Raw genomic sequence first — 14,244 nt, 5'->3', positions numbered from 1 at the left:
GCTGCAAGGCCTCTCGCAGCTGGTCCTCAGCTGACCCAATACCTCCAACTGCATTTATGGAATCTGGGAATAAGAAAAAGTTAATGATTATTAATTTTAATTCAAATTTAACCGGCCTGATTATAAATACCTACCAATCATAACACCATAGAAATCTATTTCCTTTCTTAAGGCCGCTTTCCCCTGAACACCATCTATATTATAAGCCAAAACCACCTCATTAGCCATAAGATTTCTCAGATTTTTTAAAATTCCGCCATTGACAATTATGTTTTTTATTGCATCAATCTGTTAACGAAATAAATACGAATTGCGGTTAAAAGAAAATTTTTGTCGGTATTTATACATACACAGAGCTCTCGGTTTGCAATGTTTATTACTGAGTTCAGGAACAGGAAACTTGCTAGCCTTCTTGCTTCGTCATCCCCTTGACAGTTTCTGTTTGCTCTGAGAAAGCTTCTACTAGTACCTCGATTTTGTCCTGCGTCACTTTTTGGTCGGCTAAGTATAAATATTGCATATATTAATGCTTATTTTATTAAGGGATCATTGACACGATCTTATACCTCTTAAAGCATGAACTTCATCGGCCACTTTTGTTTCGGCTGCAAAAAAAAAAGAAAGAAACATTTTATTCAAAGCTCAAATTAAACAATAAATTAGACTCTTACCTCGTGAGGTGCTAACTAGTTCAGTTAGATCGACTATCATCTTGTCAAGGCGCGCGATGGTTTCCCCACATTTGCAGTCGGCTTTCTTATCTAAAAATGTAAGGTTTTAATACTTCATTTATTCAAGATCTTAAAAAAATTTTTTTTCTTCATTCGCTTAGTTTATTTGTCTGGGCTGTCTTACATATTTTTCCTTTTTGCTTGTTTTGTGTTTCGTGGTGTCTTTTTTATTAAAATATAAGAAATAGTTTAAAAAATAAAAGCACGCCAACATCCTCAAATATCAATATGATGAAGAAAAGGCATTATAATTAAACCATTTAAGTAGGGAATAACGATCGCCTTACAAATTAACTGGTCTAATTTGAAAATTTCTTCTGAAGATGAGGGCTCCGCATCTGCTAGGTAAATACCCATATCACACGAGTTTAAAGGGTCAGTATAAAAGCTCCGCAGATTCCGAAATCGTCTTGCCCTAAATTGATTTTCTGAATCTTGCATAATTGATACAATTTCTACTGGAACATCGCCTTTAATATAACAATAATTGTTAGGTTCCTTCTGCATTAATGTGCAACCTTTAAATATTATCAAATTTTTTCTTTTTTCAGTTTCTAATATATGTATGTGTGACTGGTAAATAATTTTCTTCGTCAATTCTCCGGTGAATTTTCTCCAAAATTTTTGTTGGCTTTCGGACATATTTTTATACCCTTGCAGGGTATTATAATTTCAGTCAGAAGTTTGCAAGTTGCAACGCAGTGAAGGAGACCTTTCCGACCCTATAAAGTATATATATTCTTGATCAGCATCAACAGCCGAGTCGATCTAGCCATGTCCGTCTGTCTGTCCGTCCGTTTCTACGCAAACTAGTCCCTCAGTTTTAAAGCTATCTGAATGAAACTTTGCATATAGTCTTCTATATACTCTCACTGCTATATATGTCGGAACGGGCCGGATCGGACGACTATATCATATAGCTGCCATACAAATGTTCGATATATTTTTAGAAAAAAAATTATAACTTTGTTGTTTTTCAAGATTGCACCATTTTTTAGATATGGTCATTTTATATTATTTCAGAATGTTGCTAAAAATTTTATGAAAATCGGACGACTATATGATATAGCTGCCATAGGAACGATCGGAAAATGAATAGGAAAAAAATTATAACTTCGTTGTTTTTCAACATATTCTTCAGAATTTTGGTAAAAATTTTATGAAAATCGGACGACTATATCATATACATAGCTGCCATACATATGTTCGATATATTTGACTACAAACAAGAAAGGAAGCTAACTTCGGCACGCCGAAGTTTGTATACCCTTGCAGATTGGTTTTAATATTTATGTCATAAATTATAATGCCGAAAACAGACACTAAACTGAGTTACATACCATTTTACCTATACTTATTATGTTTACAGTTTGACAGTTACAGTTATACATTCCCAGCTTTACATTTTCTCTACATCTGCGGATCGCTTCTATGGCTGCTATATGATATAGTTGTCCGACTTTCATAAAATGTATACCAAAATTCTATAATAATAAGTAAAGCTCATATCTCAGAGTAGATGGAAATACGTTGAAAAACAACGAAGTTATAATTTTTCCTATTACTTTCCCTATTGTTCCTATGGCAGCTATAAGATATAGTCGTCCGATTTCCATAAAATTTATACCAAAATTTTGAAATAATACCAGAAGCTCATGTGTCAAAGTAGATTAAAATAAAAGTTATAATTTTTTTTATTAATTTCCCGATCGTTCCTATGGCAGCTATAAGATATAGTGGTCCGATTTTCATAAAATTTTTACCAAAATTCTGGAATAATATAAAAAGGCTATATCTCAAAAATGATGGAATAATATTGAAAAACAGCCAAGTTAAAATTTTTTTTCTAAAAATTTATCGAACATTTGTATGGCAGCTATATGATATAGTCGTCCGATCCGGCCCGTTCCGACATATATAGCAGTGAGAGTATATAGAAGACTACATGCAAAGTTTCATTCAGATAGCTTTAAAACTGAGGGACTAGTTTGCGTAGAAACGGACAGACGGACGGACAGACGGACAGACGGACAGACGGACATGGCTAGATCGACTCGGCTGTTGATGCTGATCAAGAATATATATACTTTATAGGGTCGGAAACGTCTCCTTCACTGCGTTGCAAACTTCTGACTGAAATTATAATACCCTGCAAGGGTATAAAAATTATAACTTTGCTGTTTTTCAAAATTTTTGCATCATTTTTGGGATATGGCCGTTTTATATCAGTCCAGAATTTTGGTAAAAATTTTATGAAAATCGGACAAGTATATCATATAGCTGCCATAGAAGCGATCGGTAAATGTATACAATATGTAAAACTGGGAATGTAAAACTGTAACTGTCAAACTGTAAACATAATAAGTATAGGTAAAATGAAATGAAACTCTTTTTTGTGTGTTTTCAGCATTATAATTTATAATATAAATATCATAACCAATCTGCAAGGGTATACAAACTTTGGTGTGCCGAAGTTAGCTTCCTTTCTTGTTTTAAATGCTGTAAATAATTTTCAAAAGCATAAGCAGAGCCTTTAACTGGATCGCCAACATACTCCACAGTTTCTTTTACATGGAGTAAACTATGTATATTGTACGTTACACTATTTTCCCCAAATATTCTTGGAAAATTTTCAACAAAATATGTTAAAATGCGCTGAGAGGTTTGCAAATTTAATCGTCGTTGATATGGAGATAGAGATCTTGGCTTCCTTACGAATTCTCTGGGCATTTTTTTGTGTAAGTCAATTAATTTTTTAGACATATTATGTTTTTTGTCTTTCGTCAATTTATTATAAGTTTTATTAGTCATCAATCGAACAAGGAATTTGCGTATGACTCCTAAATCAAATAAATGCATGCAGTCTAATGGAATTTGCGGTGGCAAGGTTCTTGCGCTGTAAATTTAATTTAAAAATTTTTTTTGTAATAATTAAAAAAATTTTAAGCATTATAGATTAAAAACACAAATTTAAAGGATTCTGCATTTATTTATGCAAGAATACTTCGACGAGGAATTCAGAAATTCATAGTATTACGCCGCGAATGGCGGCCGTTTTTTTGTTTACCTTTTACGGACGATGTGACCGTAGTCGTATTACCAAAATAATCCAAGCAAAATTCAAGCCAAATTACACAAAATTACACATATAGTGGTCTCTTTCAAGGTTCTAATGAAGTAGCTTATTAATGAAAACTGCATTAGTGTATCATATGGGCATTAATACTGGCATGACACTGCCGCATTAATTAGAGACTTCATTAAAGATTTGACAGCGCTATAGCGTTTTACACAAGTGCGAGCAAGACGACTATATGGCGCTCTAATGCATTAGAATAATGCATTAGCTACTTCATTGCCGCGATAATCGATAGATCTACATATTATATACTAGATACTCGATAACAAAATACGGGTTTAATGAAGAAAATTGTAATTGAAAAATGTATTAGCCAGCTCATTGACAGTATGGTCTCACAATGAGAATTTTATTTTTATATCATTTCGCTTGTTTTTTGAACTGAAAATATATTAGAAAATTAGGAAAAATAATATGTTTTGCGGTAGCAAGGTTCTTGCGCTGTAAAATTAATTAAAATTATTTTTTTTTTGTAATAATTAAAAAAATTTTAAGCATTATAGGTTAAAAACATAAATTTAAAAGATTCTGCATTTATTTATGCAAGAATACTTCGACGAGGAATTCAGAAATTCATAGTAATACGCCGCGAATGGCGGCCGTTTTTTTGTTTACCTTTTACGGACGATGTGACCGTAGTCATATTACCAAAATAATCCAAGCAAAATTCAAGCCAAATTACACAAAATTACACATATAGTGGTCTCTTTCAAGGTTCTAATGAAGTAGCTTATTAATGAAAACTGCATTAGTGTATCATATGGGCATTAATACTGGCATGACACTGCCGCATTAATTAGAGACTTCATTAAAGATTTGACAGCGCTATAGCGTTTTACACAAGTGCGAGCAAGACGACTATATGGCGCTCTAATGCATTAGAATAATGCATTAGCTACTTCATTGCCGCGATAATCGATAGATCTACATAAAATATACCAGATACTCGATAACAAAATACGGGTTTAATGAAGAAAATTGTAATTGAAAAATGTATTAGCCAGCTCATTGACAGTATGGTCTCACAATGAGAATTTTATTTCTATAGCATTTCTCTGGTTTTTTGAATTGAAAAAATATAAGAAAATTAGGAAAAATAATATGTTTTGCGGTGGCAAGGTTCTTGCTCTGCAAAATTAATTAAACATTTTTTTTTGTAATAATTAAAAAAATTGGAAGCATCATAGGTTAGAAACACAAATTTAAAGGATTCTGCATTTATTTATGCAAGAATACTTCGACGAGGAATTTAGAAATTCATAGTAATACGCCGCGAATGGCGGCCGTTTTTTTTGTTTACCTTTTACGGTCGGTGTGACCGTAGTCGTATTACCAAAATAATCCAAGCAAAATCGAAGCCAAATTACACAAAATTACACATATAGTGGTCTCTTTCAAGGTTCTAATGAAGTAGCTAATTAAGGGGGTCTTCTCATTGGGCAACTTTTTTTTTTCGATTTTTTTTATTTTGCATTTATTTATAGCTTGGGATGGTGTGTATATGTCCCCAAAAGGATTTTTAGAAATTCGAAATACTTTAGAAGCAAGATCTATGCAAAATGAGCTTTTTTCAAACTTTAAACGCGTTTATCTCGAAACCACGTTTTTCGAACTGGCGGCCATAATATCTCCAGTTCAACTGAACCGATTTTCATGAAACAAAGTGGAATCGACGCAGAATTATCACCATTTTCGGCTGACGGAACAGATTTAAAAAAAAAATTTTTTTCTATTTTTTTTTTACACTAAACTACAAAAAAAACGCCCGAAATCGAAATTTTTTTTTTGAATGGCCGCCATTTGGTTTTAAAAATTTTTTAAAAAAATCTGTTCCGTCAGCCGAAAATGACATCTATTCTGATTATAACCCCGTTTTTATTTTTCATTTCGGACGCTCTGGAAACCCTGAATCGTGGCCGCCAGGACGACACCTTTTTTTTCGACCACCAAGTTTGAAGTCTCATTACTCTTTGAACAACCCTCGTATCGAGGCAAGAACAACTTTTTTAGTTACTTTGAACATTTTTGAATACAATAAATAAAGAAAGTTTTCAATTATTCTTTGCGTTTTCAAATAAGAATTTTTTTAAAAAGGGTCCAAAAAACAGCTTTTGATTGAGAAGACCCCCTTAATGAAAACTGCATTAGTGTATCATATGGGCATAAGCAAATCTAGGCACCTAAGATGCTGCCACACTTTTCACAGTTTTAATTCCGGTGGTCTCAAATAATAATTTGGTTAATTTTTACCATTTAAGTAATCTCATTAAATAGCATTAATTATAAACAACCATTTTGGCGGTCCTCTAAAGTTATTAATGTATTCATTTATATTTAATAAGTATTTTTAACTGGCTGTTTCGTTTCACCAACAGTATGGCAACCTTGGCGATAACTTTTTGCGGTGAACTTATCGACCTATCGCCAAAACGAGAAAATTGGTTGAACACGGCAAAAATGGTGTTGTCAAATCTGAGGTGGGGTCAGAAATAAATAATTTATAAAATTACTACCTGCCAGAATGATCTTATGGTAGTGTGGAATAAACATCAATAGACCACGGAGTAAACTATTTGTTTCCTGTTGTAAATAAGACCAGGGCATTAATAATAAGTATTTTATACTTGTAGCACTGGGCTAATTTTGTCAAAATAAATAAATAAATAAAAGATCTGATTTCATATAAAAAAAGCGATTTACTTTTCATTCCGTCCAGAAAAAAGTGCCCGTTTTTCAAATCGAAGAAATCTTTCGTTTTCGATTACCGGAGCACAAATTTCTCGTTTTCAAAAACGACAACGAAAAAATCATGCCGTTTCCCAATAGTTTACTCATTGGTCTATTGATGTTTATTCCACACCACCACAAGATCATTCTGGCAGGCAGTTATTTTATAAAAAATTTATTTCAAAAAGTAGTCAAAAAATAGGCCGCATTATTTATTTAGAGCATAAAAATCGAAAATCGTATACTGAAATAAGATTGTTCCGAAGTTCCAGGATTCCCAAGTTTTTATTGATAAGACTTTGGATTTAGGTTTTATTTGTTTATTAGTTTTATTTTAGTGTTTTAAATTGGAGCAGCTATGGTGCTGCTCCAACGCAGCAGCTATGGTGCTGCTCCAACGCTCGAAGAGTTTCTGATTTTTACAATATTCCTTAAGTTTTAATTTAAGCTAGGTGTCGTAGCTGCGCTGCTCGCAGGCGGCGGCAGATATATTTTTGTAAATTTTGAAAAAGAAGTTAGAGCACATAATAACGACAATGATTATGAGGAGTATATGCACCCAATATAGATCGATGTTACTCGATTCTACTTTGTTGATGACGTTTGCAGTGGAATCCATATCTAGCGTCATTTTTGTTGTTATTTCATATACTTTGGGTTCATATACTGTATTATTTTGACTCTCTATAAAAATGTTACTGATCCTATTAATTCCATTAAGACAGGTTTTTGGTTCTATTGGAAATTTGCAATTTTTATTGAATTTACTTTCGTCTTCTGTAAAATGTTTGCTGATCGCGTTATCGCGCATCTGGTTTTACAAAATTCCTACCTAATTTTCCGCATAGCTTTACAGTCTACACTTCTAATCGGGCAGAAGAAATTCCGCTCAAATGTACAAATTATTGTTAAAAAATAAGGTGCATCGTAGTGCACTCGCAAAAAAATATGCAACGCAGTGCAAAAATGTTTAAAATATTTGGGCTGCGTCAGGGTCCAGTGTTGTCTGCGTCAGCTGGTCGTCGCCGGCCTGGCTTTGCTGACGCTCCCTCGTAGGTGTAAGAGGCGGCCTGCCACTCACACTGCTGATGTTTTCAGCTGCTGATGTCCTGGGCCTATGGGCTCAGGCGGTACCGGTGCTGGTCTTCGCACAGGTCTTCATACATGCGTATTTGCATGCCGCAGAGTTGAGTGGTCCGGGGCAGTCGATCGGGCAGGTTTGCGGTTTCTTTGGGATTGGCTTCGGAAGAGGAGGTTTTGTTGTTTCGTTATATATTGATTTTATTTGCTTGGTGGCGAGGTGAGTTTGGATTGGGCTTTTTAGTGTTGGCTTTTTCACTTCTGTTTTCAGAAAATCGAGCTCCGCTTCAAGTTTCTGGGCTGTAGCCCACGGCGGTCGTGGCATATTAGTGTATAAAAGCCACTTTAAATGGGCTATTCTCTTCTTCATGCGATTTTTCACGCCGGCCCTTCCCATCACAAATATTTATTATTTCACTTTTTATTGTTGCTGTTGTTGTTGTTTGTTATTGCATATCCTATGTCACGGTCGCCATGAAATAAGATTGTTCCGAAGTTCCAGGATTCCCAAGTTTTTATTGATAAGACTTTGGTATTTAGGTTTTATTTGTTTATTAGTTTTATTTTAGTGTTTTAAATTGGAGCAGCTATGGTGCCTCTCCAACGCTCGAAGAGTTTCTGATTTTTACAATATTCCTTAAGTTTTAATTTAAGCTAGGTCTCGTAGCTGCGCTGCTCGCAGGCGGCGGCAGAGAGACGGCTGCATATATACATATATGCTTATGTATAAAGGAATGTACTTATGTACATTGGCTATGCGCACTCAAGTGGTGGCGCGAGGGGTATGGGTGTGCAGTCCGTTCGTTACAAATATGCCGACGCTAGCACTTTCTGTGTGCGGGCTAAGCCATAGCGATCGGTTCATATTTCGGCCACTTAAGGTTTATGATCAGGACATTGAAATACGTAAACACTGCAACAGAGTATTACAGTGCGCACCCTTTAAGTACAGTGCGTATTCGATATGTGTGCATACTATAATACCTTGAAAAAGTAAATTTTTTGTTAAAAGCGGCACCATTTTTTTTTAATCAAAATTTTTACAAATCCGTGGTCTAAACGACTGGACAATACAATATACTAACGAAATTTTTTTGAATTTTTGATTTCGGATGAACCGTTCTCGGGATATGATGTCCACCGCAAGTCACCACCGAAAAAAAGACGATATTGGAATTTTTATAATTTTTAATTTTATTATTTAATATTTTAATATTTAATATTTTTTATTATTTAATATTTTTTTATGAAAAAAATTTATAAAGTACCCAGAAACATGTACTAATCAACGCCGGCAAAACATTTTTAATAAATATTTTTTATGATGTCAAAAAAAAAAAAAATCGACAAATTTGCATTTTTTTGCGCGGTACAACTGTATATAACCCCTTAAGTGATTATAGTCCAGAAATGCTTAATCTATTAAAAATTCACCAAATATAGGTAAGCATATATTTAGTAATAAGTATTTAAAATTAAACAACAAAAAATACTAAAAATTTTTTCAGTGTTCAAAATAATTTTATTTGAAAGAAACAAAAGTAAAGCAAAACAATTTATAACTTTAAAAATTCGTTTTCAAAGGAAAACAAATATTTATTCACTTTGATACCCTATAAAAAGGCGAATTTTTGGGTACGAACTTTATGCAGTACATATATACATTTTTAACAAGTACCTGTCAAATGCCGTTTAAATTTTTCTATTATCTTATTTGGTTCAAAAGTTATGATTTTTGCAACGTAGAATGAGAAAAGGCGCTACTGTGCGACGCATTGGTTTGGGCTCATTATCAGTATCGTTTTTTTTTAAACGAAAGGTGATTAGGTTGGAAGTTAAATTAAAAAAAAAAAACATACTTTTTGAAATTGGCAAAATGAATTTAACTGGAAACGAAAAAATTTTGGCAAAAAAGCTTCTTAACAAAAAAAAAAATAGAGCAAATATGAGATGGAATGATTTCGAAAAGTTGTTCGCTCAGAGCATTTATTACAACTTAAATGTTTTTGAGGGGCTCTTTGAAAATAAATGGAATAGCATAAAAAAATTACAGCTGGGAGACAACGAATCTTTGTACTCAGCCCTTAAAGATACTATAAAGGAAATTCTGAATCTGAAAAAGAATGCATAATAACTTATGATGAAGTTGCAAAAAAAAGAGTGTAACATACAATTTCTCTGTTGACGTCATTGATGGCTTAGAGCATTTACTAAACGTCCAAATAAAATTGAAAGCGACATTTGCGTTTTTGTTATATATATATGTATGTATATATTTACATATACATATATATATAAACTGAAAATTTATATTAAACTATTTTGTGTCTGAAACAAATATAAAAGGAGAGTGCTTGAAAAGACTTATTTATAAAAATATGAACATTGCTGAAAATATTGGGTTTAAAGTAAGAGGCGTCGTGTATGATTAAGGAGGCAATAAAAAATGTACCTTACTTTATCTTCAATAATAAAAAATATTATATGTCTTATGACATTCCGCATCTTTTCAAATCTTAAAGAAATAATTTACTAAAAGCCAATTTTGAAACCCCTGACGGACTTGTTGATTTTTATGTTATACGAGAGGTATATGAATTAAAACAGGGATCAATAACGAGAATTACTAAATTAACAATAAGTCACGTTAATCCAACTATCCAATCCAAACATTTTTATGAGTGTACCAGTGATTCTGTAACCTTTTTGTTGGAAAAGACGTGCGCCGAATTTAAAATAGATCAAATTAAGTGGACAACTCTCACGACAGACAGCGCAAGCAACATGAAGTGCTTCCAGACTGTTTCTTGGATTAAACAAACATGTGCCGTGTTTCGCCCACAGCATTAACCGTGTAGTAGATGCAACTATTAAGGAAATAAGTTCATTTTCCACTAACGTTGATAAAATAAAAAGGGTGGTCATGCATTTTAAGCACAGTCCAGCTATGATGGACCAACTACGAAAGGCCCAAACGAATGAGAGAACACTCCCGATGGAAAAATCAAAACCCTCATACAAAATGTAGACACCAGGTGGAATTCTTGCCTGGACATGATGGAGTCCTTTTCAGGCTTAGCGAACTAGGTGGCTCTTATTTTGCTACAGAAATCAGAACGTGTCAAATACTTATGTAGTCGAGACTTATGTGGTCTCATTCAACCTTTCCAAAAGGCAACAGGGCAAATAAGTGGAGAACATTACGTAACTGTAAGTTTAGTAATACCACTTATTTCAATGTTAGCAGACAAATTTAAAACTCTGAAAATGGAGACGATGGAAGGTAAACGAGCCAAGGAAGCGCTTATCAGATTTTCTGAAAAGAGGTTTCAGCCGTTTCAAACAATCTCAATTTGGTTAAATCAACCTTTTTAGAGCCTAGGTTTAAAAAAATGTATTTTGAGCCTTTAACGCTTAAGGATGCCATTAAAGATATTACAATTGAAATCAATAAGCTTACTGTTGAGGGAAGGGTATGCCATCAAGTGAAAATTTTGTTTACTTGAATAACTAATTGACTAATCAGTAAAACCAATAGGTTTAATATTATAACATTTAAAATTTTGCTAATAATCAGGCCTGCTCCGGTAATCGAAAAATTTTTTCGTTTTCGTTTTGGGCGAAAACGAACCGTTTCCGTTTTTAGCTGCTCCAGTTTTCGGAAAATTTCTGCTATCGTTTTGCTAAATGTCTATTCTTACGCTCAAACAGCTGATTTGTGAGTTTGGTCAAGTAAACAAACTAAAAAAATGCCATTTCTATTTTCGATTGCGTGTTTTGAAGCCAGGAAGAGGCAGAAATTGCTTCAACTAAGAAAATCTGGGCATCTAAGATTCTATACATGTATTTTCAATGTGACCGACGAAAGGTAAATCACATTTACTGATATTGAACATTCCGCCAGTAAATTTTTGTTTTTCAGCTTTGTTAATTTCTATAGGATTGACAAATATATTTTCAGAAGGATTTTGGAGACAGTCAAGCCACATTTGAAGGTTACGACATTGTCTATTTCCAATCCAATTGGCTGCTGTATTGCGATAGCTAGATACTGGCTGCTACCAGCTTGCAGTGGCCAAGGATTATCAGATAAACTTTGGATGCTGTACATTCGGGAAGATTCTGCATGTATTTATTCCGTTGCTAGACAGGCTTCTCTGTCAGGATGCGATAAGCCTCCAAATGTCTAGGCAACAAATGCAGATATCTTTCGAGTACTTCTTAAGAAAATATCAACTGCCAAGAATAGTTGCCTTTTTGGATGGAACTCACATTAGAATACAAAAGCCGTTAAATAATTCCTCTGTTTTCTTTAATAGAAAGGGGTATTATAGTTTAAACGCCATGGTAGTAAGTACAATAAAGAAATCTGTTATTAAAACCTAAAAACCTATTAATTCCTGAGGTTTGCAACAGCAACATGGAGATCATCGCCATTGGTGCCACTCACCCTGGGTCCTGCCATGACTCTTTTATATGGAATCATTCCAGTGCCAAAGAATACCTCTCTACCACTATAAACCGTCATTTTGTATTGGCGGACTCCGGATACGCGCTAGAGAGCATTGTTTTAACTCCCTACAGGAGCGCAGAGTATGGAACATATCGCCATACCTTTAATTTAAGGCATTCTCGAGCTAGAAACATTGTCGAACGGACTATTGGAGTTCGCTGCCTACAACGATGCTCAATATATGAGCCATTGTTTTGTTGCAGAATAGTAAATGTATCCTGTGCTCTGCACAACTTATGTAGAAGGTGAAATTTGAACATTTCGGAGGAATATCGATTTGACGACACACAAGATATTTTATACGACAATGAAGTAGAAGGAGATGAGGGAGAATCTGAACGAGATGAAATTGCTCATACATATATGAAATATGAACAAAAATAAGAACTACTTATTTACCTTAACAGATGTTTTATTTCTCTAATTTACTTAGAATATCATTAAATTTATTTAAAAGCTCTTTCTTAAGTTCTATATCCTCCTTCTGAACTGCAATTGGCTCCTTATGCAGCTCCTCCATATTCTTGAAGTGCTCCGTCATGAAAGAATTGAGCTGACTAATGATGTTGCTTAGCCTCGCACATGCTTTGCAGGTCGAGAGAAGCTGCAGGATTCGGGCGACGATGCTTTGGTTTCGGCTCATTATAAGTATTCAGAAGGGAGGGTGCTTCTGCAGGTTCTTCGGTTTCCTCCTCGCTTCCTTGATCCAGCTCATGCTTCATGGTGGGTGGAACTCCATATGCTGGACCGTCAACTCCGTTCACCATCTCGTAGAGACCGCATAACTTTGCAACCTCCTCCTCCACTTCGCTTATTGCGAGCTGGGAGTAGGGACCCCCACCTCTAGCCCTGATCTCGGCCTTATTTTTGGCAAGTTTCTTACGAATTGTCGCCTTCCAATCGCACCAAATCTGGAAAATATTATTATAATAAACAACTTTTCTTATATTTGTTGGACAATACCCTTTTCCAACCTCCAACATCTTTGGTCGGAGGGCCAACGTCGTTCAAGGCGCTGCAAAGTTCTGCCCACTTCGCCTCTCAAGCCACCTTGTCGCCCTTACTGAAACCCCTGGCCAAATCTGGGTTGTTCTTCATAAACCCCAGGATGACCTCATTCTGGAAAGTTGATTTGTGCTTTCCCCTGAAATTAAAAGCTGTTTAATTGAAAATAAGCAATTAATATTTGTGCACTTACATTTTAAAAAATGAAGTCAACTTAAAACAGCTGATTTCCACAAGAGCGGGCTGCCACATTTTTCAGTTTTAATTCCGGTGGTCCCAATTGCTTTTTTGGTCAATTTTGACCATTTAAGCAATCAAATTAAATAGCATTATTTATAAACAACAATTTTGGCTCTCCTTTAAAGTTATTAATGTATTCATTTATGTTTTATAAGCATTTTTAACTGGCTGTTTCGTTCCACCAACAATATGGCAACCTTGGCGATAACTTTTTGCGATGGACTTATCGACCTATCGCCAAAACGAGAAAACTTGATAAACACGGCAAAAATTTTGTTGTCAAATCTGAGGTGGGTCAGAAATAAATTTTTTATAAAATAACTACCTGCCAGAATGATCTTGTGGTGTTGTGGAATAAACATCAATAGACTACTGAGTAAACTAAATAAGATCTGATTTCATATAAAAACAGCCGTTTACTTTTCATTCCGGACAGAAAAAGGTGCCCGTTTTTCAAATCGAAAAAGTCTTTCGTTTTCGATTACCGGAGCACCAATTTCTCGATTTCAAAAATGAAAATGAAAAAATCTTGCCATTTTCGATTACCGGAGCCTGAAATTTATGTTCATTTTTTTTTTGTAAATTGTTTGGTGTTATGTTTTTATTTGAAATATCTATCAATTTTCATGTATTCTATTCATTTTCAGCAATAAATGCATAATTAAAAATTGTTAAGGTCACCAAGTTACCTTCCCAATCCACTCCAAAAAACAGTGGATTGATAACACAAAGATTGCCAAATTAAAAAAACGCGATCGAATTTGGCTAAAGCATTTTAAGGCAAAATGTATTGTGGGCACAATACTCAG

General features: G+C 34.4%; 1 protein-coding gene across 1 annotated transcript; it reads left to right on the top strand.

Moving 5' to 3' along the window:
• Window positions 1–10,944: 10,944 nt before the first annotated feature.
• On the top strand, window positions 10,945–12,574 carry LOC108084384 (putative nuclease HARBI1). The gene is given in 5 exon segments (XM_017180576.2): window positions 10,945–10,960; window positions 11,401–11,545; window positions 11,600–11,687; window positions 11,689–12,027; window positions 12,083–12,574. Coding segments are annotated over 5 exon segments (1,080 nt in total).
• Window positions 12,575–14,244: the final 1,670 nt, after the last annotated feature.

This window comes from Drosophila kikkawai, chromosome 3L, assembly GCF_030179895.1.
Source record: "Drosophila kikkawai strain 14028-0561.14 chromosome 3L, DkikHiC1v2, whole genome shotgun sequence".
In the NCBI taxonomy this organism is placed as follows: domain Eukaryota; kingdom Metazoa; phylum Arthropoda; class Insecta; order Diptera; family Drosophilidae; genus Drosophila; species Drosophila kikkawai.
The sequence above is the reverse complement of the archived record's forward strand: the minus strand, read 5'-3'. Positions and strand labels throughout refer to the sequence as shown.